The 27,086-nt window shown below is 45.7% G+C and overlaps 2 protein-coding genes across 4 annotated transcripts in view; both read right to left on the bottom strand.

The window, feature by feature from the left end:
* The window catches only part of Aldh18a1 (aldehyde dehydrogenase 18 family member A1), a 32,559-nt gene extending 23,924 nt beyond the window's left edge, over positions 1-8,635 (bottom strand). The window contains exons 1-3 of one of the 2 annotated variants that reach the window (XM_050148437.1): positions 8,451-8,635; positions 5,552-5,667; positions 757-971 (exon numbers count right to left, since the gene is read on the bottom strand). In XM_050148437.1, the coding sequence (XP_050004394.1) occupies positions 757-971; positions 5,552-5,639 (303 nt within the window). In that variant the 5' untranslated portion in view covers positions 5,640-5,667; positions 8,451-8,635. The remainder of the gene's footprint in view (positions 1-756; positions 972-5,551; positions 5,668-8,450) is intronic. The other variant, XM_050148428.1, reaches the window with a different exon arrangement.
* A 1,457-nt stretch (positions 8,636-10,092) lies between these two features.
* Tctn3 (tectonic family member 3) lies at positions 10,093-25,448 on the bottom strand. 2 transcript variants are annotated; one of them, XM_050148654.1, is made up of 14 exons: positions 25,155-25,448; positions 24,913-25,036; positions 24,601-24,719; positions 22,769-22,896; positions 22,496-22,604; positions 22,284-22,399; positions 21,742-21,777; positions 21,167-21,247; positions 20,377-20,502; positions 19,280-19,387; positions 18,806-18,900; positions 18,386-18,539; positions 15,988-16,125; positions 10,093-12,804 (listed from the first exon to the last, which is right to left on the bottom strand). In XM_050148654.1, exons 1-14 carry the CDS (start codon positions 25,372-25,374, stop codon positions 12,571-12,573), a joined length of 1,788 nt encoding a protein of 595 aa, XP_050004611.1. In that variant the 5' UTR covers positions 25,375-25,448; the 3' UTR covers positions 10,093-12,570. The 2 variants fall into 2 exon arrangements, with proteins under 2 accessions (XP_050004611.1, XP_050004616.1); XM_050148659.1 differs by lacking the exon at positions 20,377-20,502.
* Positions 25,449-27,086: the final 1,638 nt, after the last annotated feature.

Genomic DNA, 27,086 nt, shown 5'->3' with positions numbered 1-27,086 from the left:
CTGCTCATCTGAGCTCCTCTCCCTTCATGATTTCCCAGCCCTCATTCTTCTGACTCTGTCCGCTTCAGGTACGGAGGCTTTGGCTGGGGCGTGTGCCAAGGATTTTCTTCAGGTTGTCAGCTTAATGCCCGGTTCTCTTCCTTTCTGTGATGTTGGCAGCGACTGTTGACCACCACTGATTCACTCTTCCCTTGGGGTTTGCAATATGCTGATATTCTAACCTAGACATGTGCTGATCAAACCCAGGGCCACGGAGCTGCATCCCCGAGCCTTGCCATCAATGAGTGCCTGAAGTTACCATGAACTCACGGGTTCAGACATCTTACTGCACCTGAGCAGTTGCTGTCCTCATGCAGACTTTCCTACCTACGGCCACTGATGGCACCTGATGCCGCCTTCTGAACCCACCTAAAATGACCAGCTGTCTAGATAAGACTGTGTATAAGGCCCCTGTGAGCAGGTGACTGGAGAATGTCTCTGCCAGGTTCTTCCAGCCATTTCATCAAGTCTCTCCTCCAATCAGCATCTTTCATCCCCTGGGAGGCTGAAGCACTCATCTAGAGGAGGGTCTAGAACGCAACCCGCTGTGATGCTCACTCTGCTTCCCAGCCTCCCTGGCGGTCCCATAGCTGCTCTCAAGCTTGCCTTCTCCCTGGCCGTCTATTCTCACACACACTGTTCTCAACAAGTTGATCCTCCGGCATCGACTCGGAGACCCTGTTTTAGTTTAGCAGAATTTTCCACCTTGATAATTACCTGTTCAACAATAGATGCCAGGCGCCCTAATGCCAGGCCGCACTCATCTCCTCTGGTCACCACGGCACTGCCGAGTTTAACCACAATTCTCTTGGCATGCTTCAGCTCGCTTCGGTGGGCAAACGGCTTGCCATGGGCACGACTGAGGGGTACCGTGATAAAAGGGATGTTGCTCCAAGAACGAACATGTCTGACAGCTGGAGGCTGGACTGGATCTGTATATCCCAAAGTCAGGGAAGAAAGAGAGAGAGAGAGATGCAATAAACTCTGCAATGAAAAGGTGCATGCATATTAACCGGCTGAGCTATTGCACTGTATCGCTAGTTCTTAAATACAGTCCCTTTGTTGTTTTGCTTTTGAGTCAGGGTCTCAATATGTAGCCCAGGCTGGCCTCAAACTCACAATCCTCCTGCCTTGGTCTCCCAGTGTTAGGATTTCAGGCATGTGCCACCATGCCCCAGCACACACAAATCCTAGAAAGATTGTCTTACACAATAACACCAAAGAGCCCTTTCCTTCGTTAAACAGCTATTCTTTCAAGGGACCACATTTCAGGTTATGAAAGGCAAAGAAGATAGTCTGGCTTTTTTACAGTGGGCTTGCAGTCTGGCACCTCACAGAGATGCTCACTGAGGCAAGATCTGGGACGGGGGAGCTGTAGCATCCTGACTGGACCCACAGGTACACTGGTTTTTCCTCCTGTGGAGATCCCAGGTTCTGAAACACTAGTGTATTTGTTGTTGGAGCTGCCTGCCTTCTCCAATACAGCTGCCCTACCTCAGTCTTGAGGGTATTATTCTAAATGACATGTGTATCTATGTCTAACTGTGACCTGACAGAGAGAAGGGTGGTGGGGAGGCAGACTTACACCCTTGGGGTTCAGACCTGGATCACCAATGGCGTTTACAGAGCCCTGTGTTCCACCAAGTATCATGTGTCCCTTTGGCAGCTGTCAGGACCACGCCTGAGGGCTCTCTGTCTCTCTTATCTATTACAGGGCCTTCCTTGTCTTGGGCACGTGGGTATGGCAACCTGATAAGAGTACCTCGGGGGCAGAAAGAAACAGTATGCAGTCCAGGTGGTGAAATGGCAAAAGCCAATCAGAGCCCAGCAGCTGGGCTAGCGTGAAGAAGGCGTGTGATCCACAGTCTCTATCAGCAGAGCAGCATGGTCTGCCCTAGAGTCAGGCAGTCAAGAGACTTGTAGGCAATGGGGCCCAGACGAGGGCTAATAAAGTTGAAGAGGGGCCATAAATATCAGCAAGGCTTCAAGCAGATAAGAACTTAATGGAGTTCAATGGGGCATTCAAGGGCAGTTTCATGTGATTCAAGTTTTAGGAGTTTCCTGTTGAACAAAAACCATTTTATCTTCCCCTCGAATGACCCTACCATTCTTTTTTTTTTTTTTTGAGTTAGGGTATCATGTAGCCCAGGTTAGCCTCAAATTTACCAGGTCGCCAGAGCTAGCTTTGAATTCCCAGTCTCCCTGCTTTTGCATGTCAAGAGCTGGGAACATAAGAGTGTACTATCATACTGGCTTTTGGGGGTATTTTTTACACTCTATAATTGATTTTACTTTTTAGGTTTACGCTGAGGACTGCTATGACTGGACCTTAAATCACCTTAATGGTCATGTAAGCAAGCCTTGGTACCCAGCCTATAGAGCTCTTGGAAGGTGGTGCAGTCTTTAGGGTAGGACCTAGCAGAAGGTATGGTTTCTGGTGGTGTGTCCTTAAAGGACCTAGGCGACCCTTGTCCCTCTCCTGCTTTCCAGCTGCCACAAGGTAAGCAGTCTTCTGTCATTTGCCTCTGAGTGAGGCACTGCCTTACCTCAGGCCAAAGGGTGATGGGACAGCGACCATGCATTGCAGGGACCATGCATTGTGGTGACCATGCACTGCAGGGACCATGCATTGTGGTGACCATGCACTGCAGGGACCATGCATTGTGGTGACCATGCACTGCAGCGATCATGCACCGGAACCTCGGAAACCATGAACTCAAATAATTCTTTCCTCATTACAAGCTGATTTTTCCCAAGTATTCTGCCACAGTGACAAAAAGCAGGCCAACACATGGACTAAAAAGATTTTGATTAATAGGAAAACCAAAAGCATCCGGGTAGTTCTTCCTCAATTTCTAAGAAATCTTTACCTCCTGGGCACCAAAGAAAATCTGTGTCTCTAGAGGAAGTTATATGTGCACGCTCGTGTGGTAGGGTGGGTGTGTGAGAGGGCCGGTCATGTTCAAAGCGTGCCATGGGTTATACACCAAAGGATACAATGCCCTTTGTCACAACTTTGCACCCTCCTCTGAGTCCGAGAAGTTCAGTGATTAATGAGACCGCAGCAGGCTTCAAGAAGGATCTTGATATCGTCTCTCTCTCTGGCCTTTCGCTTTCTTCTGTTTTTCTCTGAAAACCCTGTGAGGTGGTTTGAATGAAAAATGTTCCCCATAGGCTACCGTATTTGAATAGTTGGGCTCCAGGTGGTTTGGGGGAGGCTATGGAGCCTTTCAGAGGGGCAGCTCTGCTGGAAGTACATCACTGGAGGTGAACTTTGAGGGCTTAGAACCTCATGCCACTTCCTGTCCTCCTCCTCTGTGTCCTGTGCGTGGATAAAATGTAATCAGCCCGTCTCCTGCTGCTGCCAACAAGACAGGCCTTCCCTGCCATTATGGACTGGAGATTCCGGAAACATAAGCCAAAGTAACGCTTTTATCCTGAAAGGTGCTTTTGGTCCTGATGTTTACCACAGCAGTGGCAAGGCACACACCTCGTCACGCTGCCTTTCTGATTTCTTGTCTGTTCTTTGCTCTCCATGTCCAGTTAACCCAGGGCTCTAGTACCCAAAGAAAATGTCAAAAGTCAGAAGAGCCTCTTTTTATAAGTGTGAATAAATAATATCAAATATAAAGACACCAAAAACTGGGCCAGGTGATACACACCTGCAATAGTCCTCAGAGGATTGAGGAAGGGGGATGATGAGCTCACGATCAGCCTGGGCTACAGAGCAAATCTGAAACTAGCCTGAACTACTCGGAAAGTTTGAGTCCAGCCTGGGCTACCCAGTGAGATCCTTCCTGTCAGTAAGTAAGTCACTATTTAATATACAGTGGAACTGAGCGCACTAGTCACACGCACCACGTGATGACCCTGTAGAGATTTCCTCCGGCACCGCCACAGCAACGGGAAACAGACTGACAGTTATCATGACCATGGTTTTATCGTTTTTTATGAGTTAGGGCTGATAAATTCTCCTTTAGTTATTAACCCTATTTTATAAACAGAGAAACCTAGGCCAGGAAAAGCAGTAATTTACCAGATTGAAAAAAAAAATGACCACAGTACTTTGCAGCTTCTTCCATCAACAAGTGCGGCCATCTACTGGATGGTGGGAGACCACCCGGAACACAGATGAGCTAGCGTCCCAGCAGGAAGCCCTGACCACAGCAATCCCTGAGCCAGTGTGCAAGCAGACAGACACAACCACTGTAATTATTTCATTTGTGAGCAGCAGAGCTAGCTTTCAAACTCAGGGAGCTGGTTCCATATCCTATTTTCCACACTTAACACTCTTCTGTATACGAAAGAACAGGGATTCTCTGACAGTGGGAAGCAAGCCATCTTCCAAAGAAGCTGGAAAGATTTAGATTTGATATAACTTGAGGTGATAGCTAGCTAAAGATACCAGTCTTTCAATAAATGATGCCAGAGTACCTGGTATCCACCCATATGCAAAAAAAGGAACTTTGACAGACTCTCATACCCTGTGCAAAAATGAACTCAAACTAGCTTATGAACTTAAATGTAAAACTTTAAAATTTAGGGGGAGAAAAAACACAGGAGAAAAGTTTAGAATCTAGGGCTATCTACTGAGAGTTTTGGGACGTGTCTCTAAAGTAAAATTCATAGAAAAATCCCAGTAAGTGGAACCACATCGAAATACAAAGCTTTCCTCTGTGAAAGACCCTGTTGAAGAGTCAATGGACACGTCAATAAACTGCAGGGACATGCCTGCACCTCGTACCTCACCAAGGATGGGCACCTACAAGTCAGGACTGCATGCTTGAGCATTCATCTCTGAGACATGAAAACTATGTTCATATAAAACCTGTACATGCGTGTTCAATGTGGCGTTATGCATAGCCTCTCTGCATCCTTGAGAGGGCAAAGCCCAGATATCCTTAGTGAGAGTGGTCATTCTCGCTACCATTTTAAGATGGTTGCCTTCACCATTAGCTACTACTCAGATCAGGCTCTGGAGAACCATGTTGAAATAATGGAAAAACAACAACAGAACCCAAAACAAAACAACAAACAAACAAAAACACACACACACACACTCCTGCCAAAAAAACAGAGTAAAGCAACCCAGAAAATTCAAGCCGCACTTCAGATGATTTCATTTCTATAGTATTCTACAAATGAAAAAAAAAAATAAGTCATAGAAGAGATTAGTGGTGGGCAAGGGTTAGGGCTAAGGGAGAGGTGGCAGTCATAACAAAGAAATGGACACAAAGGTCCGATGGTTTATCTTCACTGTATTAATCCTAGCATCCTGCTAGAAATACTGCTTGAAATTGGGTAAAGGATATAAGGGCTCAGTATTGTAAGTGTACTGATTAAAAAAAAAAAGAGTCAAGAGGAAAGACTACCAAAAAACCTCCAAAACCCACATTATTGACAAAAACAAATATTGGGAGCATCCAGCAGCAGGCAGCGTCCTGTATACTTCTGCTGGCCTGCAATCCATTCTGACCACCTCACTCCCCACATACTCATCAGCGGTACATACGCAATCTGGGCACAGCTACAGACTGGACCCAAGGCAGCAGACGCTGGCTGAAGGGCTGGAACCCAGAGCGGTGTAAGTATCTCAGCATGGCAAGACGAGGTCACAGATCCAAACACCTGCGGGAAGAATTTTTTAAAGGGGGAGGGGAGTCAGGAAAAATGCTAGACAACACATTACATTCTCCTCTGTTTCTCCTTCTCTTAGCGTAAAACTGTGACTCACGTGATTTAAACTTTGTTATATTAGAGAAACGACCACCTCCTCAGTGTTACAGGAATAGAAAAAAGAACAAAGAGCTTCCTTCCCTCCCTCCCCCCGTTTTTTTAAAGAACTGCTTTACTTTTTATATACCAAACAGTAATTAGATACAATGAATATTTTGAATGATAAAATATTTTTAAGATATAATGTTTGGATGTCAGTATTAAATCTTCGTTATATTTCCTTTCCTGGTAAGGGTTCTCTAATGATTAACAAATCCATCCTCAACAGCAGCCCGCCACTGTCTCCCAACTGAATGTGGAGACTCGCAGAACTGAAATGTCAGCTTGGTTCTTGCCAGCACAAGAGGAAAGGTGGGGGGCAGGGTGCAGGGGAGGGGTCCTGGTTGCGGCAGGAATCTAAGGTAAACTCTGGAGGTCAGGGGTGTAATGTTTGTAAATGGCTAGCATCTTATTATTGCACTTATTATTATGAATGTAAGTGTGTGATCTCAACAGTGAGGATGTAGTGGCCATGAAAAAATTTTCTTATCCTGGGTCAAACCTAAGGTTTTAGACAACGAATGTCCCACACATAGACACACAAAAACCCAGTAGAGGACTCACTCATTCTTGTAAGCACATCGACAAGTCCATTGTTACTGAGCTCTTATGCTATAAGGCCACTGGGGTTTCACAAGATAAGAAAAATAACTGCATTTCCTTTAAGTTGTGCTTCATAGACTGGGGGATATATTCCAAATCCTATGTGTGTATATGTGTGTGGTGGTGGTTAGGGTACCTGCAAACATGGAGGTCAATTCAAGTGTCTTGTTCTATCTCGGTCCACCTGTTTTTTGTTTGTTTTTGAGATCAAATCTCTGAATGAACCCAGAGCTTGCTGTTTTGGTCGGGCTGGTGAGCCAGTGAACCCCTGCTTGTCTCCTTCCCCTAGCTCTGGTGTATCACCACACCCAGAGTTTACACGGGTGCTCGGGATCCGAACTCAGGTCCTCACGCTGGCACGGCAAGCACTTTCCCCACTCAACCATTTCCTCGGGCCCCCGAATCCACAGCAATGCACCGTTCTACAGTTATTCTGCACGGAAGCGCAGACGTGAAGAGGAGATGGCGGCAGGCTGATGAGTGCACGCGGTGAGGGACGGCTAATAGTGACATACTCCTGGTGGCAGCCCCTTTGCACCGTCCTCTGCAGTTCTAGCAGTCAAAGCTGAACAGAATCCTCTAGGTGAGCCGGTTCAGGCACTGTTGCTCTCCACCAATGAGTTATCAACTTCCCTTTGGTGCAGGGAACACAGGATGGGGAACACGGCTTTAGAGCTGTGCAGACTTGGGTGTTAGCTCTATCCTGGCCAGGGGTATGACTTTTGGAGGTTTACTTGGAACTTTGTAAGCCTCAATTTCCTCGTCTGTAAATGAGGGATAATAACGGTTAGGACAGCATGAGATCACTATGGGAATTAGACCAGGCAATGCATGGAAAGCGCCTGGGTACACGGGTAAGGCTCACGTCTGTCTCCCTCCTCTGCCTTTTAAAAGGCACAGACACGTCTTCAGCTTCCCACTTTTTATTCCCTTCAGCGACACAAAAAGGTCAAAAGAGCCACTGGTGGGCAGCTGAGCATGGCACCATACTCCTGTAATCCCAGCAGTTGGGGGTAAGGAGAGGCAAAAAGATCAGAAAGTCAAGGTCATTCTCAGCACGTAGCCAGTTCGAGGCCAGCCTGAGCTCTATAGCACCCTGGCTCAGAACAGAACCTGATCTAATCACATACATGTTTCTAGATTGTTTCCCCCGTCTTGTCTAAGTACAGAAAGCTCTGAATGTCTGAGATCCATTAAGTCATCGGGTCTTCCCTTGTACCTTGTCTCGTCTCTGTCCCCTGCAGGTAGCCTGTTCTTTCAGTGCAATGGACTGGTTCAACCTGGCAGTTTACTGTGCCAGCAAAAACCAGACAAGAGATATAAAGGCCCAAAGTGTGACCGAGACGTTTTTACATTTTAACTCAGAACATCTCTCAAGTACCTATCCACAACTACACTGAAAGCTCTTATCTCACTTAGAGAAGTGAACTTCAGTCTCAACAAACCACCCAGAAAAAAACACATGCTGAGTTCATGGTTCAGTACTTAACAAAAAGACAAAAGCCCAAAGATAAATGCCCCTGCTTCAGAGGGTGGGGGAATAAAGCTGGGGTGAGGAGTGATGAGTGAAAATTCTGAGGGCACCCTGTTTGTGCCATGAGATAATTTACCGCACGCAGGGGCTCTTGGGGTAACCCTGGCTGCAGGGAGTATCAACCAAGCACAGGCCCCATATGTCAGGGCGTGAGCACAGACAACTGCAGACCCAGGCCGTGGGGGTGTGCCGGCGGCTCATAACATACCAGGCGTATCACTACTCGCAGCGCTGGGGCACTGGAAGCCGGTTCGGGATCTGGGTGAGAAGGGGCTGCAGGGTCTTCAGGCCTCCACCTGGTCGCGTACCCAAAAGATCGCCAGATACCCGGGGCCTCCTATGCCCCGCACTGGGAGCCGTGCACCAGCATCTCAGAGCACCTGGGTGCCCCCAAGCCGCCACCACCCGCGACCCGCTCCCATCCCCTCCCCCGTGGATGCGCCACGCGTCTCCTCCACGCCCCGAGTGCACCCTGGCCCAGTGTCACCCGCTCGCCTACCTGCTAGCAGCCGACCCCAGTCCCGGCCCACTCTCCGCGCCGGGTGCCCTGGCCTCCGCCTTTTCTTCCGTCTACGTCCCCGCTCTCCGGCGTTGCGTCAGCCGCGTTACAGTGAACCCCGGCCGCGGCGCCAGCGCCGTTGACGTTAGGCGACGGGTCCGACCCGAGCTACGCCGCGGCGACGGCGCAGGCGCTTCTGAGAATCGCGCCCACGCTCCACGTGGCGGCCCCCTCCCACCCCCAAGCGCCCAAAGAGTATAGGGGCGGGGCTCCGGCACCCAGACAGGAGCCGGCCCAGGCAGCTTCCCAGCCAGGTGGAGAAGGGGGTTGGCTCCCAGTTGCTGATGGAGTTGGTAAAAAATGTTTGGCAGGCTCGCCTGAAAAATAGATTGGATCAATTAAGACCCTCGGCCCCCCCAAAAAAGAACAAACAAAAACTGGCGGTTGAAAACAAATGGCACCATAATAAAATAAGTTGGCACCTAGTTATCCGGAAATAACAGCCCAAGTGTTTTCCGCAAAGGCAGTGGTAAGAATACTGCATTTTAAAAGTGTGTTTAATCTCTAATAACTGATTATTCCAAAGCTGAATGTGTCAAGAGCACAAGCTGTCTTCTTCCCAGCTGGCTGTTCTCCTCACATCGCACATAGGCACACTGTGGTTGGAAGTTGGTGCTTTGTGCTTTTGTGGTCCTGACAAGTCTGCTGAACCCATTCATTCATTTTCTCATTCACTAAAGGGGGCTTACGGCCGCTTCAGTCGCCCCCAGAATTGACCCTCCCCCTCCCCCCGTGCCAAAAAGAAACTTGACTGTTGACAGCATCCTTGTTTAGCTGGATGCAGTTCCTGCAATCCCAGCATTCCAGAGGCAGAGGTCAGTTTCCCATTTCCTAACCGCCAATCTATTAGAAAAGAGTCTTAAAGTCCCTGTTTCCTGCTTCTTTCCCACAGGTGAACCAGAATCTCCAGAGGCAGGGCTCAGTCTGTGTTTTATCTTAAAGAACCCCAGCAGGTTTTTGGGAACCTATTTCCCATGCTGGTTTGCCTTGCACAGCCTTGATGCAGGGGGAGGGGCTTGGTTCTGCATCAACTTGTTGCACTATGCTTTGACTCCAATGGGAGGCCAGTTCCTTTCAGAACCCAGCTGTAGGAGTGGGTGGGGGAGAAGGAAAAGGGGAGACTGGGGGAGGGAGCGAGAGGAGGGAGGGAAAAGTATGGTTGGGATGTAAAATAAATGAAAAAAAAAATTAATAAAAAGAAAGAAAAAAAAAGGCCAGGCAGTGGTGGCATATGCTTTTAAACACAGCACTTGGGAGGCAGAGGCAGGTAGATCTCTGGGAGTTCAAGGTCAGTCTGATCTACACAGCGAGTTCCAGGACAGGTTCCAGGCTTCAAAGCTACACAGAGAAACCCTGTTTAGAAAGAAAGGGAAAAAAAAAAAAAAAAAGAACCCCAGCAGATCACAAAGTGACAGACACATGGGAATGATTCTAGACAGGCCTGGGATATTGACTACATCAACAGAAAAGGGAAGTTGGTCATTGCACACAATATTCCTGCACATAATAAACTGAGGGTTTTTTTTTTAGAAGATAGCAAGTTTCTTCAAAATATAGTATTTTCTAATTATAAAACAAGATGTCATTTTAAAAAACTTTATTTTTGACATGTAGTCATTTAAGTTTTGTTTCCCATTCACACATATATGAACATTTCTATTTTAAAAAATAGAACTATAGAGTATCTGTGATATTTTGGAATTTGTTTTGGTCACTTAAAAATAGGTCATGAGAGGCTCAGTGGCTAAATGCCACATGGCGTTCACAACCATCATCCTCAGGCATGTGTGTGGTATAGAGAATACATGCAAGCAAAAACTCAAACACATAAAATAAACCTAAAAGAAATTTTAGAAGGTTCCATTTTAGTTAGGCATTTTAAGAACAGACTAGTTTCATAGTCTTGGGTGATGTGGGATGTCTCTCTATAAGCTGTGAATATGTTTTATTATCACTGGTTAATAAATAAGCTGATTTGGCCAATGCCAGGCAGAATAGAGCCAGGCAGGAAATCCAAGCAGAGAGATAGGGAGAAAGACGGCAGAGTGAGGGAGATATCAGCAGCCACCAGAGAAGCAAGATGTGAGGTAACAAGCCACAAACCTTGTGGTAAAATGTAGAATAATAGAAATGGGTTAAGTTGTAAGAGCTAGTTAGTAATGAGCCTGAAGAAAAGAAACTTCCAGTGACACTTGGGCATAGGAATAAACACCTGCAGAAAGGAGAACAGAATGGGGGACTGATTCCGGAAAGAATCAGTAGCTAGCTCCAAGTATCGGCTAGCCCACAATTTAGGATTATTAACTTTTAAGTTCTCTAATACATAGTGGTCAGAGTGACCATGTCTGGGAGCCAAGGCTGCTTAGGTAGATAACCCCTATGTACCAGACTCTGTGGGGGACTGTGCTGCCAGCGCCCCAAGTTCCTGCCTGCCCTTAGCAGTAACTGCTGTGAGACTTTGGCCTCCTTCAGAGAAACTGGTTATTTACTATGACAGTTGAGATGGGGTATAATAACCTGATTTTCTCTCCTGAAGCAGGGACGAAACAGTTTTATTAAAAGACAATTTGGGTTTCAAAGCACTAATACATGGTAGAACAGAAAACTTTGAATCCTCTCTGCCTGGCTTTCAGATTCCCACAGGGGAGCCTCCATCTGTTTCATCCGTTCTGTAATTTTCCTCCGGTAAGTTTAGTCCCTGGAAACACCTGGGCCTCCCGGGTCACTTCCCCGCTCCCATTCACTTTCCCAGGCCCGTAGATTTTGATGTTTCTGCCAACCTCATTATGAGGCGAAAGCCATGTTGACTGTCTCTCTCCAGACAAACGTGTATCCAGGGGCACACACCACGCAGAGGCAGATGGTGAGGACTGCATGTTTCACTGGAGTTACTCTTCATGTTAATGTTTAATGTCAAATGCTTGATGTTTAAGATAATTATATATAATGGCATTTATTCCCTCAAAACTTTTCTTAATTAAAAGGACAGTATGAGTCTTTAAGTTTCAAATATTTTACTATTAATTCTCAACCAATTTGTCTTCACTCAAGAAGAATAAGAAACTATGTCTTCAAGAAAGCTCTCTGCATGTTACTATCTGTGAACTGGCCAGGCAGTGAGGACTCTGTGCAAACCACCAAAGACTTACCCTTAAACATATTTGTAATAGATGCCATGGGCATAAACTTGGAGTGAAGGGGAGTATCTCCCTAGGAAAAACACAAGACCCCTGATTTGAATACTACTGTACAGTTTAGAGTCCTAACTCCCCTTTAAACCTCATACACGGTGTATCACAGAATGTCAACTTCTGCCACGATGCCACTTAGCAGAACAGAGTCTCAGCCGCTTGTATTTCTCCACACCACCAAGACAGAACGGAACGGTGCGGCCATTTGCTAGTGAGAAGATGGGATTCCATCCATTTTGGAAAATGAATAGAAAGAAGGATTTTCCTACCTCAGGTCTGGGCAAGGGGTGTGGCCGCACTTTGGCAAAAGAGCCAGACAAGATATAGAGCCAGCAGTTTCCTGGCTTGAACGGTCAGCCCTGCTGAGGTGACTCTGGGTAACAGCAGGAACATGGGTCTGAGAGCAGCGGAGATGCTGCACACATTCAGACAGAACACGGCGTGAAGAGACGGAGACTGGGGACTGCCAGGCTTGAGAATCAGAGAACCCAGTGTCTACCTGGAGGCCTATGGAGCCCTAAGCAGAGTGTTACGATGATGGAGTATTTTTAATTGAATTTTTAGAATACATCTTCAACTTATAAAGATTCCTGGCTGGGCATGGTGGTGGCGTGTGCCTTTAATCCCAGCACTTGGGAGGCAGAGGCAGGGGATCTCTATGAGTTTGAGTCCAGCCTTGGTCCACATTGGGAGTTCCAGGCCAGTCAAGGTTACACAGTGAGAAAATGAGGGAAATTTTTCCTTTAGTTAGGTTCTGCTTCCCTAAATGCCCTCCTGTAATCATGAGAAAGCAAGGACCTCTTTAGCCAAGACAAGCAGGCTGCCTTAGAATTTCCCATAGGGAAAAATGAAACCTGATCGCTCTCTCTTCACCTAGTCTGTGAGCTGAGAACCCCGAGTAGAAAGATGCACAGGACGAGCACAGGGGAGGCTGAGTCCTGAGCCCTGACCCCTCTGCTGAATGCCACTTTGAAAGGAAAGAAGAAATCAAACGGCAGCTTCCAGTCTGTTTGAGGTTGATCCCTTGGTGGTTCTGGCTTCTGAGTAATGTCCACAAAGTTCACAAGAGTTGTCAAAGGTACTTCTATTCCTCTCTGGTGCTCCTACAGGAAGAGAGGCAAGGATAAGTCAATTCTTAGTATATTACACAGAATCTCCACCAGAATTATTTTCTTTGGACTGAAAATAAACATGCTCTAAGCATATACATCTTCTCCTGGAATAGTCCCGTGTAGTTCTCTGTGTGAGATATAAGTAAACACATTTCTAACAGCCCATGGCCCCAGAACTGTGAACAGGTACACCTAAGGATTCAGTCTCAGAGCCTGGCACACACGTCCTTGGAGGGTAGAGACAGGAGGATCAGGTTAAGGGCATCCTTAACTACAGCAAATTGGAGGTCAGTCTGGGCTATAGAAGACCCTATCTCAAAAGAGACTTTCACTGTCTCTAACTAGCGAGGCTGACTGATGGCAGAAAGGCCAGACGGCCAAACCACTGCCATTATACTCTTAGCAGCTCTCCTTTGTGGGCCCGTGAACTGCAGCCCTGAAGCAACACACAGTGGAGGCAGTGAAGACGGCTGAAATTTCAGGGAAAAACAAAACAAAACAAACAAAACCTGACCTCAAATGATCAGATTCACAGATTCTTGGGTGTAAAGGAACTCCCTACCACCCACCAGTTCAAGTCAAGTAGAAGGGACGATCCCAGGAGAAAGTCTGGCTCCTTCTCATTGGTTTCCAAGGCAGAGAAAATACTTCAACCTAGGGACTTAAGGTCATCATACATCTACATCTGATTTCCCAGACGCCCATGAGCCCACGAAGGTAACTGTGACACCTGTGTCTACTCAAAAGTATAGTTTCGAGTGGCATTTTGATGACTAAGAAGCTGCATACAAGAAGCTGTCTGAACAATGTCCTCTGAGCTCACACAGGACACGCACTCAGAGCTCCTTCTTGACTAGACTTTCACGATGTCTTCAAAACAACGCATCCATGAAACGGGTACAGAAATGGCCCTTTCCCCGATTTGGGAAGATGGTCACCTAAGGAAAACGTGGGTGGAGGCAGGGTTTACAAAGGAAATGATGGCCACTTATGAGGAGACAGAAATGCTCATTATTCTCATTGGATCATTACACCGTGATCAAAAGCCCATCCCGTATCCCAGAAACACATATGTTTATTATACTCCAATTAAAAGCAAGAAAGTCTCTGCGGTTGTATGAGGTTAGAGGAAATGCAGTCCAGCAGACTCCCCAGTTAGAGGGATGGAACTGTACTCGTCAGGCACTGAGTACCACCACATGTGGCTGACCCACTGGAGAGTGCAGTTTATTACCACCAGAGAACAAGGATTTTCAGGTATGTTCAACGCATTAAGTTGGGACTTTGAAGTCTAAAGTTATGTCCAGGCAAAAAGCGTCGGGTGTGTGAGCCACTCAAACAATCCCCTCCAACTCTGCTCGCTGTTTCTTTTGTTGGGACGAACAATGACAGGGCCGTGGCAGCACATTTCTCTTCACTGCGGCTCCAGCTCTGCTCTGGGTGGTTGATTTCACGTATTTCCACTTTAATTGGGAATATTTTATGATGTCTGCTTTAGAAATCATTGCCAATACTTCCTGAAGTTTAAGGCTTGCTTCACTTCAATCTAAATACAGCAAAATCCTTTCTTCAATATAAGTTTTAGTAGCCAACAAGGTGAAAGGTTTGGGTTAGGTTTGTTTGGCTTTTCTAACAGGATGTCCACCTTAAGTATTATATTGCATCTTAGTCAATTCTTAAACCACCATGTTCTCCACCCAATCATTACAAATGAAAACTCTTATTAAAAGGCTGGGGATTCCTCTCTGACATTCTGTTTTGCAGCTACACTTAATGTCTATGAACAAGAACAGACATCTTTGGCCAGAATGTAACTCATGACTGAGATACACAAGTTCTTTATCCTACACCAAAGAACACCATTGGGTAATATATTGCGAGTCTTTCCCTTTGGCCTGGTTTTTCTTTCATTTTTTTTTCTTAAATGTCATTCTGTTTGGTTTTAATGTTTTATCTGATGACTAATTTATAAACAATAAAATTGATGTGCATTAGTGTTTAGGTCAGAGTTCTGACTGATAACTGTGTGTAATCCAGCCAAAGCCAAAACAAGAGCCAGAAGGTGTGTCTGAGATAAGTGATCCCGTTTCAGTCTTATCACTGGCCCAGTTAATGGCTCAGGATCAAAACACAGCTGAAATTCTAACTATTATCCGATTCCGTCGGGTGAACTCAATAGCACTGCAGGCAATGTAAACGAACTTGAAAAGCTAACTGCAAACTACCAGAAAAAGACATGGGGTAAGATACATAGGTAAGGAAAGAGGCACTGGGTGGCTGTGATGCCCTAGAGAGTCGGAGACTTTGGAAAAAAACATGCACGGAACCAGTCCTGCGACAACAGAACGCAGGTTACAGGTGAGAAGGATTTATCAGAAGATTCAGTGCAGGCTCTGTGGCAGAAGCAGGTCCATCTAGACAAAGAACAGGAAGCTCTCGGGGAAACGTTCCGATAACCTGAGTGTTAACACCACTGATAGGCAGACAACCAAGCTCCCCAACTCTGCTGCTTGAAAGACTAAAAGTACGTGAAGCCAGACCTAAATGCAGCTCCCAGTTTCTTCTCGGGAAAGTAAATATATTGCAACAAACAGAAATTCCAATGTTGTAATTTTCACTAAAAAATAATATCATGCCAGTTCATACACAAATCATTTCACTTCAGTATTTCTAGATTTAAAAGTTTACGTAGTTTTGAACCTGTAACGCTAAAGATTACACTCTAAAACCAAGGCAGATGGTAAGTGTATCCTATAGTACATTACAAACAGCAGATGTATGTTTACTAGAGATGAAAGAATTTATTTAATGGAGCGTATAGAAGAACTGATAACTACACCAATAACTTTAGTCACAATTAACATTTCCCAAACACCATTAACTGACTGACTGTCACAGTGAACACACAAACACGGAAAATGCTTTCCGTGGTCAGATGAGTAGTAACAGCAGGGTTATTGAAAAGAAATTCACCTATACTGCTAAAATTGGGGGTAGATAATATAGTTGCATCCACTGTGACAAAATATGAATTTTTGTAACCACCTTGGAAAGATAGACTTGAAAAGCATTTTGGGGACTCGCTCTAAAGAAACACTGAGTGGTAATATATCCTGCCTCTCAGAAGCTTAACCATGCTGTGGTCAGCAAAGGGCTGCTAGGAACTTGACTTACCTGTACAGACTTGCATTGGTACAGGAACCGGGCTCCTGCCACATGCGCTTGTGGGTTGGACTGAAGTCCTATATGTGCCCACAACACCTGGATCTCCAGGGAAACTGGTATGAGACAGCAGGAAGAGCCGTTAGCAGCCTGCAGAAGGTAAAGACGCAGGCACTCAGTTGCCATCACTTTTGTTTTCTTAAAGATTTTTATTTATGTGTATGTGTCTCTCTGTGCTTTTGCACATGTGTACAGATGTGCATGGAGGCGAGAGAGGGTGTCAGGTTCCCTGCGGATGGAATTATAGGCAGTTGTGAGCTACCATTGGGTGCTCTTAGCTGCCGAGCCACCTCTCAGTATCTCTTGAGCAGCTACTGTTTTTAAAACTTTATGTAGTAATACAGAAGGCCCACCTGGCTTAGAGGAAGCACAAAACTAGACCGTAGTAATGTTCTTAATCTTACAAAAAGTTGCATCTAAAAGTAATCAACAGGTTGAAGATTCTTCTGAAAGCTAAAGACGAATCTATCAGATGGTCTGGCTACTCTACTCTCGGGTGTACACACTCAATGAAAAGAAAACCATCATGTTAAGGAGATAGTTTGCTGCAGCACTGTTCACAGCAACCAAGACAGGATCTCAACTGAGGTTCCCATCAATGGGCGAAAGGATGAAGAAAATGTAGTATTCATATATTGGAGTAAGATTCATTCATCCGTAAAAGAAAGAACGAAACCTTGTCATTAGCAGTAAAATGGGTGGACATGGAGAACACTACCCTCTGTGAAGTCACACATGGGTACACTGTCACATGAGTGGGAACTGACAATGTTGACCTTAACACAGAAGAGCAGACTTCTACAGTGATTACGGGACACTAGTTAAAGTTGGGGGTGGGGTGCACAGAGAGGAAGGTGGGATGATCAGTACCACAGAACAGCGGGGCAACGGCAGCTTCAAATCACTGGCTGTGCATTTTATGCTGAATTTGAAGGTTTAATTCCCAGCACTAAAGGAAAAAGGAACTTGAAAAAGAGGAACTAACAGACTCTGAAGGTAACAATAAAGAGGAGAAAATGATCAGTAAATATTGCATGAATATACTGAAGGTTTACCCACAGCTCATAAATATATACAGATTATGTTAATTAAAAATAAAACTTCCAAAAAGGCATACAACTAAGAAGAGCACATGTTGCCAAGGAGAAACACTCACTAAGTGAGAGCTACAAAGTGTCTCCTAGGGACCAAGGATATGAAAGGTCGTAGCCTCGAGCAGACAACTTGGAAAGCAGTGACAAGTTAGATAAGACACATCAGGGTTAGATTCGGAAGCCATCCAAACAGTCGGTTTTGAAGGCATCAGGGAGCCACTTACATTTTCAGAACAGAAACATGACATATTTAGAGCAGTACCCTAAGAGAAATAATTTTTTTTTTTTTTTTTTGGTTTTTGGTTTTTTCGAAACAGGGTTTCTCTGTGGTTTTGGAGCCTGTCCTGGAACTAGCTCTGTAGACCAGGCTGGTCTCGAACTCACAGGAGAAATAATTTTAAGATGTAGGAAGATACATCTTCTTTGACTTCATCTTTTAAGCCATTAATACACTTTAGGCAAATGTGAAAAGTGTGATCTTTAATTGGTGGCGCTGAAAACCGAACCCAATTGAGTGAGCTGGCAGGAGTTCTACACTGAGTCACATACCTGTCCTAAAAATCTAACCTGTGGCAATTACAAGAGAATGTGCCTGCTGTCAGCCTCATAAACAAACCTATATTGACCAAGAATTTAAGACTGTCTATAAGGGTAGCTGAAAACATGGCTCAGCAGGTAAAGCTTGCTTGCTGCCAAGCCCGGTAGCTTGAGTTTGACCACCCCCAGGACACACATGGTAGGTGAGGACCACCTCTCCAAGCTGTCCTCTGACTTCCACACATATGCACACACAGGATAAATATAGTGGGAAAATGAATATAAGGGAATATTTGAAATATATGGCATGGCTTTAAACCATAAGCAACCTTCAGTGGTTCTCAACCTTCCTCATGTCGTGCTGACCCCCAACCACCACATTACGTTCGTGGCTACTTCATAACTGTAATTTGCTATGGTTATGAATCGCAATTCAAATACCTGATATGCTGGATGGTTTTACCCTGGGAAAGGGTTGTTCAAACCCCAAAGGGGATGCAACCCACATGTCAAGAACTACTACTCTAGATTAGCAAGTTTCTTTAAAGTCAGGAAAATAGATTAGATGCATGTGCAACCTGCAATAGTGCCCTCAAGCAGTCCTGATTCCTTTCATTCCCCGTTATATGATAAATACAAACAGGAGGGCTGGTTTTTGCCTTGCTGCCCATAAGGTCAAAGGTGGGACATGAGCTGCCAGCCAGCAGTGGCTTCCTTACTGTAACACTGCAGTTCCTGCTGAGGATCCTGGTCCACCCTCCTTTCTGGGCTGGGTCAGCGTTACCAAAGATGGCAACGTGCTCTGGTCTGGGCCTTCCATGAAGAGCCTGATAAATCTCCTCCTGCAAATGGCTGCAGTTCACCTCATTGGGTCTGGAAGTAAACACCATAGAAGCTGGAGTACAATACTACCATGGTAGCGGCCATCTTAGCATTCAAACATTAAAATTAATATTAGGACAGACTGGAGGAAATAACTTAATAGGTACTTCATACCATCAGAAAACACTTGACATACAGCAATAGATACAAAGACTATCATTTTTAAAGTGGTATTTAGAGTGTTAATAGTTACTATATCAACGTTGTCCCTATAAAACAAACAAAATTGTGGGAAGGGCTCTGAAGCAAATAATTACCTGAACTTGCATCCAGATACTGTGTTCACCCCAAACTGTACTTCTTGTCTCTTAACAGAGCAAATTCCACTACCCTCGCTCTGCAACAGGGTCATCTGAGGTGCAAAAGTGACGGTCAAGGTGATTGTAACAGAAATAGGAAGTGGGCAGGGCTGAGAAATTGATGTTTCCCTAAGTGCTATCTGCAATTAAGTTTTTCTAAAAATGATTAGCCATATATATATTACATAAAATATGTGTATGTATATATATTAGCATATGAGTATCTCATTAAAATAAGCAAAAGTCAGTACAACCTCCCTTGCAGTTAGTCTATAAAGCCTTTGGTGGCATCACCATCTGAGAACATAAAACACTTTGGTAAAGAACGTGCTGAATACCAAAGTCCCAGGGAACCTTGAGAACTGAACAAGTCGAAACTTCAGCAGCATTTTTTGTCAGCTGTGACAGTCCACCCAGCTCCAAAAAAGATACCGAGTGACCCAAGTCACCAGTCAGCGCCAAAAGTGGCTTCCCGATGAGGTAGCCAGGATTCCCACTTCTGGGACCAGCAGGAAGAGCAGCCATGTGTTGTCCTAATGCCTGCAGAAGGAAGATGACAATTACTGTGCAAACATTCTTCCCTGCCGGCCTCCTGTCTTCACACCTTCCCTCCCCGCAGGCAATCTAGGAACTGCATTGAGCAGTCTTCTCTCAGCCACACTACAGCCTTATCCCCACTCTTCCCTTTCCGCCCCCTCTAAAGTAAATCTGGACTGATCTGTTCGCTGTTTCGTTTTGGAGAATACTGAGGACTGAACTGAGGGTCCTCTATGTGCTAGGCAATTTGAACTGAAATTCACTACTTACTAATTCTGCCAAGGATTAAGCCAGGGACCTAGTCAGGATCCCTTGACACTACTTCTCACACGTTGATAATGATTTCATGCAATGTCTGGCCTGGCTGAATCCAGGGGAATTTAAATGCATATTTAATTTGAACCAGAAACAGGGCTGTGAGGACACAGGGCTTGGCTGATCACAGACTTGGAAAGAACTCTGCTCGGCTCAAAAGGAGGAAAGAGGTGGGAGAAAGGCAGACGGGTGAGAGCAGTGAAGGCTGCAAACCAGAGATTCAGTGAGGAATAAAATTATGAATGTCTGAAAAAGAGAAAAAAAAAGGAAAGGAATTTCTGTGTGCTGCTGAACTTAAGACTCACGGTGAGCATCTTTAGCGAGTCTGTTTGAATACCACTTTGGTTGGGCCCAAACAGAGCAGCAGAGAAAATGTTACCCACACACACGTATTGAATACCTGCCACTCTAGCCAAATTAAGGAACAGTAAATGTTGAGACCTCACATAAGACCAAAGCAGGCCTTAATATTCTGCTTCTACTTTGCAAGTATTACAGAAAGAGTGCTATTATTTCTTTCTATGAAGTAGAGTGGGAGATTTTATTAACAACATTTTAGTAGGAGAAAGAAAGGTGCTCAGAAAGGCAGACAGACAGACTCATTATGAATCCTGGATCTTCAAAGTGCTATTTCTAAGACTCAGCCCCTAAACCCCCTGTGAGAGAAGGTCACTGACCCTAAAGTGAATGGTGAAGTCTTGTTGTAAGGAAACGCCTGGCCTGACAGTCAGGTTGGTCTGTCGAAAGCTGACAGAGACTTTCTGGATCCCGAAGGTCCCATTGGTCTCTATGTCATAGAGGACCTGAAAAGCAGAAGAGTCAATTAATAAACAAAAATAAATACCGTGTCGAGCACAGAAGCCTCTTCTGTCTGTACTTCAACTACATGCGAGAGACTTAGAGAGTAATCAGAAACACACCAACAATAATAGCATGAAAAGATAAAGATGACTTGATATTGCATTTGCATGTTAGGAAAAGTTCACGGGAGAGGTGTGATTAAGACAAGCGTTTAGAGTGGGCGAAGACGGACAGGTAAGGTACTGGGCAAAGGTAAGCACGGAATGGAAACGTGGGTTATTAGAGCCTCGCAGTGTCAGAAGGGAAATAAGAATAGCAGCTGGGGACAGAAGGGAACACAGTCCTTAAAAATGCTACTTTCAGATAAGTTTTACTCCTTTACCCGTTTCACTGACTATAAGAGACCACTAAAGCTGACTCCTCTCAGACTCGGGGATGATACTGTGGTGGTGGACGGAAATATTAAAAGTCAGTAAGAGCCGGCACAAGACTGTGTGTGCGATGTAAGAGGATGAACCTACAACACTGGACGACAGTAGCGACGGCCATGACGGAAACATGGCGGGAAGGAGGTGATGGGGTTCAGTGAGTCGGTCCCCACCCTCTTGTGGGAAGATGAGGTCCCTCTGGTGACACTGACCAACAGGCACCATTTAGAATCCATACCTGGGAAACTATATTCTGACACGTGTTTCCAGCCAGCAGAGGAGGACTGATTTCTGAGGCAAGTGTTACCGGAACCTGGAGCTGACAAGAGAAACTGAAAGTGGCCTTTTCTCCTCTGGCTCTATATCATGCTAAAATGAATACATTCTCTCCCCTCGACCATTCAGATTTTCTCTCCTTCCAGTGCTGGACGACTTAAATCCGAGTCATTCTCAATCAGCACATCCCAACACAAGCTTCCTGGGACACCAGTCCTAGTACACATGAAACAAGGGCCCACAGCCAATCAGATGTAAAGAATTCTGTACTCCACCTCCAGACACTGACAGTGCCTGACAGTACATGAGAAGACTGAAACGCCCACTCCAAATGTAGCATTTTAGTTAGATTTAACTCAGGCGTTCTCTAGACTTATCAACATCTCATTGATCTTTATCCCATGAAGTTATGTCTAGAGCTAGGCTTGACTGCGGTTCAAAGTGCCTACATTCTCTTTCATTATTATAATCTGGAATGAATTGGCCTCGGATACACAGAGGCCAGATGTTCTTTTTTCCTGATAAATGACATCATACCTGTGCATTCTGAAGGTCAGTCATTCCTCTTGGGACCTAGGAAACGTGAAGAACGGAGACATAAGCTTACGCCTTTCATAAAACCACCAGGAGTTTCCACTTCACCTGACCCCACCCAGACTTTGGTGGGGGAGGGGAAGAAGATCAAAACACTGGAGTGGCCTCTCCTCTGCCATCTGGCTCTCCAGAGAGTGGGGGCTGGAGGCCAGGCTGGGCTGCAATGCCTACCTACCCAGGCAGAGTTCCAAAAGCAAGAACAACTTTGGTGAAAACCGGGAACTGTCACCCACTCCTTCACTCTCTCAAGTAAACCCATTAGCCAGGAAGGTGACAAGGTGACCTTGGATCTACTGCCTCTGATTCTTCCATCTTTCTTTAGACAATAGTTTCCATACCCTCTATCATATATGTAGATCTTAGGAGTTATGACTTCCAGCTTAGGGATTTTCTAACCCATGTTGTGGGTAACATGTGAACGTCACGATGAAGCTGAGTGATTTGAGGGAGGAGGGTCTGTGGAGTGGGGACAAAGGAACACCTACCTTCAAGACCATGAAGTTATAGTAAGTGGCAGCATCCAGGGCTGGCTCCGAGGTGCAGCTACTGGCCAGGTCCCTGAAGAAACGGGTGCATGTTGTGCTTTTACTCTCTAGGAAGCCTTGCAACAAAAACAATAAAGACAGGGGTAAGTGGCACGTGAGAAAGCCTGTTTCCAAAAAAGCAAAAGACTGGTGGACTCCTGTCCCAGACCCACCTGCAGGACTGCTCTCAGTACAAAGTCCGCCAGCTCCCACTGCTGCAGGCTGCCTCAGCGAACTCACTACAGACCAGCTGGGGTAGTAAATCAGGATGGGATCCCCAGCCTGAATAAATAAACATAGGACAGACTCAGTCACAGTAAGGAAACAAGTTAGCTTGATGGAGCTGACAATGGCTAATCTCATTGTAGAAGGAAATTACAAAGTTACACTGCCAACTGTACTCTGTCAGGAGAACCAGACTGTTCTGCCCCTTTACCTAGGCTCACCCTGTAAAACGGTGACGGTGGCTGGGTTTCCGATGTCGAAGCAAGGGACTGGCCTCCGAACTCTGCAGCGAGGGCCTCAAAGTTGGTTGCATTGACTGTTTGGAGCTTCTGGAAATAGTTTAATTTTGCTAAAATAATTTTTAAAAAGAACGGATACTTAGATAAAAGCATTTCTTTTTAAGTATCTGACATAATAAACAACATTTGAAGCACAACAAACACACATCACATGCAAATGAACATCAAGAGTTTAAGAAAGGTCTACAAGCATGTGTGTGCCCACCCTATCCACAACACAAAGTAAATTAATGTAATTTTAACAAAACAAAGTGCTTCTCAGACACAGGTGCACTGACACCTGGTCTGTGCACCACCTTCTAGCACAGATGTGCTGACACCTGGTCTGTGCGCCACCTCCTAGCACAGATGTGCTGACACCTGGTCTGTGCACCAACTCCTAGTACAGGTGTGCTGACACCTGGTCTGTGCACCACCTTCATGCATGCCCTGCGTCTCTAGGAGCTGAGGCTGCCAGCTCTGCAGCTTCCAGGAACAGGTTAACATTTCCTCCAGAAACTGCACAGAAAGGCTGTTTACTTCATAGCAAGTCCAGCTATTGCTGCCTTTGTAAGAAAAAGTTAAAGTGAAGTGGGGAGAGAAGATTAGGTCAGACAGCCAATATCCATCAATTCTTCCTGTTGCTTTTATCAGTAAGAGCAAGTTACCGCTTGCCCCTCACTTCAGTACAGGTGTATCGGTGGAAGTGGTGATAAGGAGATGACACAGGTAAGACATACAAGCTAAGGCTATATTACATGTATGTGTCCACCTTGCACACGATACATAGAAGCTAAGGCTATATTACATGTATGTGTCCACCTTGCACACGATACATAGAAGCTAAGGCTATATTACATGTATGTGTCCACCTTGCACACGATACATACAAGCTAAGGCTATATTACATGTATGTGTCCACCTTGCACACGATACATACAAGCTAAGGCTATATTACATGTATATGTCCACCTTGCACACGATACATAGAAGCTAAGGCTATATTACATGTATATGTCCACCTTGCACACGATACATACAAGCTAAGGCTATATTACATATATATGTCCACCTTGCACACGATACCAACACCCAACAGTTTAAAGGTAGACTCTGATATAACTGTGAATTCAAAAAGAAGCCTGGAGACCATCTCATCAAATCCCACTAGAAAATTTGGATCCTCAGAGACAAATGAATTGCAAGAGCCAAACCAGGAGTAGAACACCAATCTCCCAGTTCCTGGTCTGCAGTTTTCCAAACCCACATGAAGTAGAGACCCTGGTGAGACTAGCCTTCACTGATCATTACCAGGAGGTATTATCTCTTATGAATAAATAAAGATATGGATTTTTTCCAACTTGGACAAGTGACAGAAGAGTCTTAGGAGAGCTAAGGTTTTCAAAATGCAAGGAAAAATAGGACCACATGAGTCACGGAGAAAAGTAAAAGTCAAGGCATACCTTGAGGACAACGAACAGTAGGCTGGCCAAAATAAAAGATCAGTGTACAATCATCAAAGAAAAGCTTGGACAGAAAAAAGAGATAGCTCAGACCGCCAGACTAATGGAGCTGGGCAGTGTTCTCAAGGTAAAGGAGAATCACCGGAGGTTTCTGAAATTATTAATGTCCCCTACCAACTGAAAGGAAGGGGGGTAGTGGTAAGGGGCGGAGACGGTAAGAGATGGGGATTCAAAGCATGAAACAGACAGGGCAAGTCCAAAGACAAAGCCACGTCTTAAATGACAAGAACAGCCAAACTTATTTCTACTCACAGTTGTTCACACGGACACAAAACTGTGCAATTCCACTGGAATCCGTGAGAACTCTGGAAGGAAATGGGGAGTTGCTCCTGAAGATAAGAGAGTGGTCGACACATACCCAGCTGGAGGATCTGTAAGCAAAGATGAAGATACTGAGGAGTGGCAAGGGGAGGCTTTGGAGAGGAGCCCCTCGGATGTCTAAAGGCTCAGCTCTATAGAAACGGGAAGATCACTCCCAGGAAAACCCAAGGGAACATCCTAGGGGAGGAAATAGGGGTAGGAGGCTCACTCTTACGTCTAGACCCCAAGAGCACGGCCGCTCACCTTACACTACCAGGAAGGCAGAAGGAAAAGACTGTCCTGGGATGGAGAAGATCGCAGTCCTTGTCACAGCAGCAGTTTAAATCGCAAGTATCAGGAGTCAAGTCACAAATACAGATCGGCAAGGCTATAAGTGCAAGTTAAAACAAAGTGAGATTAAGTTCCCCAAAGTTTTCCCGCGCGAACAGCCTCTACAGAATTTAGTTCTGGGAGCAGTATTTCCATCCCATATCCCGCCGCATCACCTGGGAAGGAGTCTGAAGTTGCGTTCTCGGGCACCGATGGGGTCCCAGGAGTAGGGTCCTCAGACCAGTCCGGAGTAGCTGCAGTCGCCACTTCGGGCGTCACTGGCCCCAGGGCCGAGGAGGTGGGCAGAGCCTGGGCTGGGGAGGAGGGCTGAGGTCTGGCTGCATCAGGAAGCATCAGGACCACCACCGTCAGCAGGAGCAGCTGCGGAGTACACATAGGGCAGCCGGGCTGCAGAGGGGTGCGACAGGACCCTAGATCGCCAGATGCGTCCTAGGAGCACAGGGAGGAGGAGTCCCATGACGCCATCAGCTTCTATCTGCACATTGGCTCAGTCGGTTGTTGAGTGCCCTTCAGCCAATGGAAGGCCGTGTTGTTGAGACCCTGCGTATCCTAGTGCTGTGCCCGCCTCCTTAGCGGCGCGTGGCTCCCGTCACCTGGCAACCGCTGGACACCATCCCGGCGCAGGCGCCCTTGCCCCTTCCCGCCGCTAGGTGGCGGCTGGTGTCATGTCGGTGCCCTATGCGGACCTGGAGGAGTCGAGTGTAGTTACCTCTGAAAAGAAGACCCAGAGGCAGGCACTGGAATTACAAGGCTCTTTTGATCCAGTTTCCCAAGGTAAGAAGAGGCACTTTCTGTGGAAGGGCCATGATGTAAGAAAGAAAAACACTTCGGAAGTCACATCCTTTAAACATGCCGGGAAACCGAGTGCCGGATCATGCTCGTTACTCTCGAGACTCAAGCAGGATGACGAGTTTTATTTAGGTCAGCCTGGGCTACAGAGTGAGATGGTGATCCTTAATACAAAAACAAAGTACCATGATAGGGGCTGGAGAGATGGCTCAGCTGCTAAGGACATTTGTTCTTTCAGAGGACTGGGGTTCACTTCCCAGCTCCCCGAGTGTGTCTTACAACCGGCCGTAACTCCAGTTCCAGGGGATCCTTTGGCTGTGCCATCTTCTGGCCTCAGTAGGCATCACACACCCACAGTGCACAGATGCATGCAGGCATAACATCTAGAAGAAAAATTTAAAGTATCGCCACTGTAATTTATGGTATTTTTTTAAAGGCACAATAAAAGCAATGCTTATTCAACGCCATGAATTTCATTTCTTTCCCTTTTTTTTTTTTTGAGTCATAGTTTCATGTAGCCCAGGCTGACCCTCAAACTCAAGATGTCCCTGAGTTTCTCATCCTCCTGGGTTGCTGGAATTACAGTCCTAGATGCCACCACCACATTCTGGAGGGCAAACTCAAGGCTGTGGCTTCATGCATACCGGGCAAACAATCTACCAACGTCAATTTTATTACTGAAATAATAATAATAATAATAACCCTTTAGTAAGTACATCGTGTCTGTGCAGGTGACCTATGTGTTTGTTGCTGGAAGGGGTACTGAGAGGAGAAGTTGGGTATGAGTAACAGGTTGGGGAAGAATGTGAGGAGCTGAGGAAGTCGAAATTTAGTAATACGTTCTGAGGAGAGAGTAAAGAAAGATACAGAAATGGAAGCAGCCAAGGAGCTGAGGAGAACGCTTATTTCTTTTTTACCATTTTAAATACAAGATTTTGCGACACTCTCAAGAGTGCTTTTGCTTTTCTCTGGAGTGGAGCTGACTGTCCAGAGAGCAGAAGCAGTCCGTGTTAGTGCTAATCTGATCGACCCAGGCATGTATGGCCACTGCTCACGTGTTGAGCACCGAGTATGCTCGAGCTGCTAAATATTTAATTTTTAAAATTGTAATTAATCCAAAGTTAAATAACTTCAGTTGACTACTAGCTATTTAATTGAGCAGTTGGATTATATATGATCAAAACCTACCTGCCAGACGTTGTCTCCCTATCATCACAATTCCAACATCTGGATTATTTTCATTGTTGGTTTGGTGAAATAAAGTAAGTTACCTGGCTAAACTCTAGTCCACTTCCTTA

The sequence above is a fragment of the Alexandromys fortis genome, unplaced genomic scaffold, assembly GCF_014885135.2.
Source record: "Alexandromys fortis isolate MF-2015 unplaced genomic scaffold, M_Fortis_MF-2015_v1.1 scaffold_16, whole genome shotgun sequence".
Taxonomy (NCBI): domain Eukaryota; kingdom Metazoa; phylum Chordata; class Mammalia; order Rodentia; family Cricetidae; genus Alexandromys; species Alexandromys fortis.
Note: the sequence above shows the minus strand (reverse complement) of the source record. Positions and strands in the feature narration are given on the sequence as shown.

Coding starts and splice junctions, on each gene's coding strand:
- Tctn3 (XM_050148654.1), bottom strand. CDS start 25,374: ATGTGTACTCCGCAGCTGCTCCTGCTGACGGTGGTGGTCCTGATGCTT. Junction 25,037..25,154: donor AACTTCAGACTCCTTCCCAG/GTGATGCGGCGG, acceptor TTGCACTTATAG/CCTTGCCGATCTGTATTTGT. Junction 19,388..20,376: donor ACTTCACCATTCACTTTAGG/GTCAGTGACCTT, acceptor TTCCTTCTGCAG/GCATTAGGACAACACATGGC.